The 3943-nt window shown below is 44.9% G+C and overlaps 1 protein-coding gene across 1 annotated transcript; it reads left to right on the top strand.

Moving 5' to 3' along the window:
• Positions 1 to 977: 977 nt before the first annotated feature.
• Positions 978 to 3126, top strand: LOC129323956 (uncharacterized). The gene is made up of 2 exons (XM_054970835.1): positions 978 to 1112; positions 2413 to 3126. Exons 1-2 carry the CDS (start codon positions 978 to 980, stop codon positions 3124 to 3126), a joined length of 849 nt encoding a protein of 282 aa, XP_054826810.1.
• The last annotated feature ends 817 nt before the right edge of the window (positions 3127 to 3943 follow it).

Below are 3943 nucleotides of genomic sequence, written 5' to 3'. Positions count from 1 at the left end.
AACCTTTTATGCATAAGATGTGTACAGTTCTTATGACTGCACCCTTTAATCAAATTCACTGCCCCTTCAGAGCAATCCAGCATATACAGTCCATCCTTTAATGTGCCTTGTGCAATTAATTCACCTTCATTGCTAATAAAACCGGATATCCGGTTTTTCCGGATATCTTCCATTTGCCTCTAATCCGCGACTTTGTCTTCTCCGTTCACATTTCCACCTCCAATCCGCCTTTTCCGCGCGTCCTCGCGGTCACACGGCTGCTTGAAACCCGTTTTTTTGGGCGGGACCTTTTTTCCCTGCCTTTTTTTTTTTAAAAAAAGCCATTTTCCGTTATAACGGACATGCGTAATAAAGAAACATAACCAATTCGAAACATCAAATGAGCACTGCAACACCATTGGTCCGCGTTTCTTAGCGGGGTTTTTAAAAACATTAAAAAAGGGGAAGTGTCTGGGGAAAAACTCTTTGTGGGTTTGAGTGGTTGTTTGGTATGTTTGGAGTTGGTGTTTTTGCCATCTGTGATTTTTGAAATGGATCCTATTCTGGCTATCATCGGGCATGTACTTTTGATTATGATGGCATGCCAGTCTCAGATGCTGCTGGCCTACTGGCGGTACCGTGCCCAAAGGCGCAGGACTGTTGCCAGGTTTTTGTCCAGCAACTCGTTTACCACCTTGGCAATGATGCGTGCATGAAGACGGCGGTGCCAGCACCGACAACAGTGGTTTTTTCTGGCAGAGATGCAGGAACCGAGGCAGCATTGGGTATACCCACGCAGCACGGATTGGTGGGAGAACATCGTGCTGCGACATTGGGATGAACATCGGTGGACTCGCTGTTTCAGAATGTCCAAGGGCACATTTTTGGAGTTGGCCGCCGCTCTCCGTCCAACGCTTCAGCGAAAGACAACAACCTTTCGCTCCCCAATATCTGTTGAGCGAAGAGTAGCTGTTGCAATCTGGTGGCTTGCAAGCGGCATGAGTTACCAGGTCACCAGTGACTTGTTCAGACTTGGAAAGTCAACGGTTGCATCGGCGGTCGTAGAATTCTGCCTTGCCGTCGAGCTCCAGCTGCTTTCTCGGACGGTGCTCTTTGGCGACTCTATTGGCCAGGTAAGTTATATGGTGAACTAGCAGAATTTCGTTATGCCGATTATCCATTTAAAAAAAAAATTGTGTAACAGTTGCTACTTAAAAACCTTATAAACACCCTTTTATTCACTGTGCTGCCCCCCTCCCCTACGCTTCCACTCCCAGAAAGAAGCTATTGGTACACTGGAGTCATGGATTCCACTGCGTCTCATGCCACATTACTGTAAAACTGGATGGGAAATTCCTACCCAAATATATTTGTGGATGACCTTTGAAACTGCGGTGAACAGCATCATAATAGTGGCCATGTGTCCGCTATGGTACGTCCACTGCTGCAATGTTAATGCCAGCAGAATTTAGGCAAGACAAATTTAACTTTGTTCCAATTCCCATTTAGGGAAATTCGAACACATCCTCTCTTATTGCCATCCCCCCCCCACCTTCAGGTTATGATGGCATAATTGGGCTTTTGGTCCACTGGGGTCATTGTCTGCACAGCGTGTCATGCCACATAAGCGTGCAACTGGCTGGACAATTCTTTCCTGTGATCTTTGTTTTTTTAAAAAAAGGATTGTACAGCTTTATGATTGGCCCCATGGGACTGCGATGGTGTCTCCAATTGCGCATTGTTAATGCTTGGTGTCCCTCGGTCTAAAATAGACCTCTGTATAGAGACCACATCATAGATTGTTGTTGACATGACTAAGCCATCAATTTGACAGCGACTGACGTGTTTTTTTTGGTTCTTCGTTTTATGTTGAATCGAATCGGCATGACGGATCAGAGAGAGACCATATCATTCACTTTCTGTTTTTAAATGAACAGAATGCAACTTCTATGGCGTCATTCCCCCCCCAAAAAAGGGTTTTAGAATGATGCCACCACGTGAAAAATCCCCTCTCTATTCCTCAGAAAGATCTCGATAACGTTTGTAATAGATGTCCCTGGCACAACCCAAGAAACATTGTTACATAGTAAATGTTCACATTGCTTTCATGTGCCAATCACTCTAACATACATGGCAACTGTCTTTGAATCATTAGACATGAGAGACAGGAACAGTCAGCAGTGAATGTGATGTGGATTGATTTATTTATGGGGTTTGAACACTTCAGAACACATTTAACAATCTGCTACAAACCTATTGGAAATAGGTCCTTCAAGTATCAAGCAATATCAACCCTGGGCATTTTGTTATTTTGTTTACTGTGGAATCTTTTTCTTCTATCAGTATTGAAAGAACACTTGACTGTGCTTCCAAATTGTTCCCTCAGTTTGGTAAAACAATACTCTTTATTCCCCACCCTACCTTTTCAAACAGATAATGGATGGCTTCAGGAGGATGGGGTTTCCTCATTGCGTGGGAGCAGTCGACGGAACACATATCGCCATTTGTGCCCCTGGTGGCCGTCCAGAGCAGTATGGCAACCGGAAAAACTTCTCCTCGGTACTGCTCCAGGGGACTGTGGACCACAGAGGAAGGTTTGTGGACGCCGAGGTGGGGTGGAGTTGCAAAAACCATGATGCGTTTGTTTTTGCCCACTCCGCCCTCTGTTCTGCAATGGACTCTGGCGCACTGATCCCCGATAACCACGACATGGTGTTGGATGGGATTAGAATTCCACCAGTGATTTTGGCTGACGGTGCATATCCCATGCGCAGATGGCTCATGAAGCCATACGGCCGAACCGCAACAATGACTGCACAGCGGAATTTTGATCGGCAACTTGCTCGCTGCAGGAACGTGGTGGAAAGGAGCTTTGGTCGCTTGAAATCCAGGTGGAGGTGTCTCTCCCACAGGCTGCAGATAAGAGAGCAAAATGTCATCTCTGTTGTGACTGCATGTGTGGTGCTCCACAATTTGTGCGAGAGCAAAGGCCATCCGATAGTGGGTGGTGGTGAATGCCCCGCACCGGTGCTGCTGTCCCAACAGGAGGAGCAAGATTACAATGGCAACACCGGGCACCTGGCGGAGGGCAAGATGGTCCGCGATGCCCTTGCCAGACACATGTTGGGAAGGATGGACTCACTTTGAGATTGCTGGTGTGTGTTGGCCAAACGTGAATACCGGAACACAGCACATGTAAACCAGGCTCAAGAAATAAAAAAACACTGTGATTAGGGTTGCAAATATTCTTCTTTCCTCTTCTATGCTAATAAAAATTCCCTACATAACATCAGAGAATCTCTCCTAATATTTTTTTTTTAATTGATAATATGAAATTTTAAGGTTTGGAAGGAAAATTGACATAGATAGTGTGGGTGACTTGCCTTCCAAAATGAGATATTTCCAGTGTGTTTACATGGTAAGGCACAATGCGGTGTGACAACAGAGAAACAAATGATTTTTCCTAAAAAACCAGTATTTTTGAAATTTCCAAAGTCTCCAACAATGAGATTTTGGCAGCCAGCCATTGCTAAATATATTTCTCTTTGAACCATTAGAGAACAACGTACTTGGAATCATCCAAGTAAGCAGTCTTGGAAAAGGGGGAGAAATCTGATTTGGGATGGCCATACACATCAAAGAAAGCTACAACAGCCACTTTGCAAGATGTGCTTTTTAGAACCAACCAAGTTATCCTTGAAATAACTTATGGGTTCCTGAATTATCTTTGTCAGGTTGCATCTCACCAAGAGAGCATTGGTTCTTGAAAATCAAAAACGCACCAATCATTGTTAGTTGGAAAGGTGCTTCTTGTCCCAGAAATATTTTGGAACCATAGCTTTTAAGTGCACTCTTTTTTTCTTTCACAGTTGAAGAAAGCGCCCCGGGAACGTCTGCAGAGGATGCTCCCTCAACTAGTGCTCCAAGAATCCCCAAAACCCAACCCAGGAGGAGAGGTGTGGAG

Source organism: Eublepharis macularius, chromosome 1 (assembly GCF_028583425.1).
Source record: "Eublepharis macularius isolate TG4126 chromosome 1, MPM_Emac_v1.0, whole genome shotgun sequence".
Lineage (NCBI taxonomy): Eukaryota > Metazoa > Chordata > Lepidosauria > Squamata > Eublepharidae > Eublepharis > Eublepharis macularius.
Note: the sequence above shows the minus strand (reverse complement) of the source record. Positions and strands in the feature narration are given on the sequence as shown.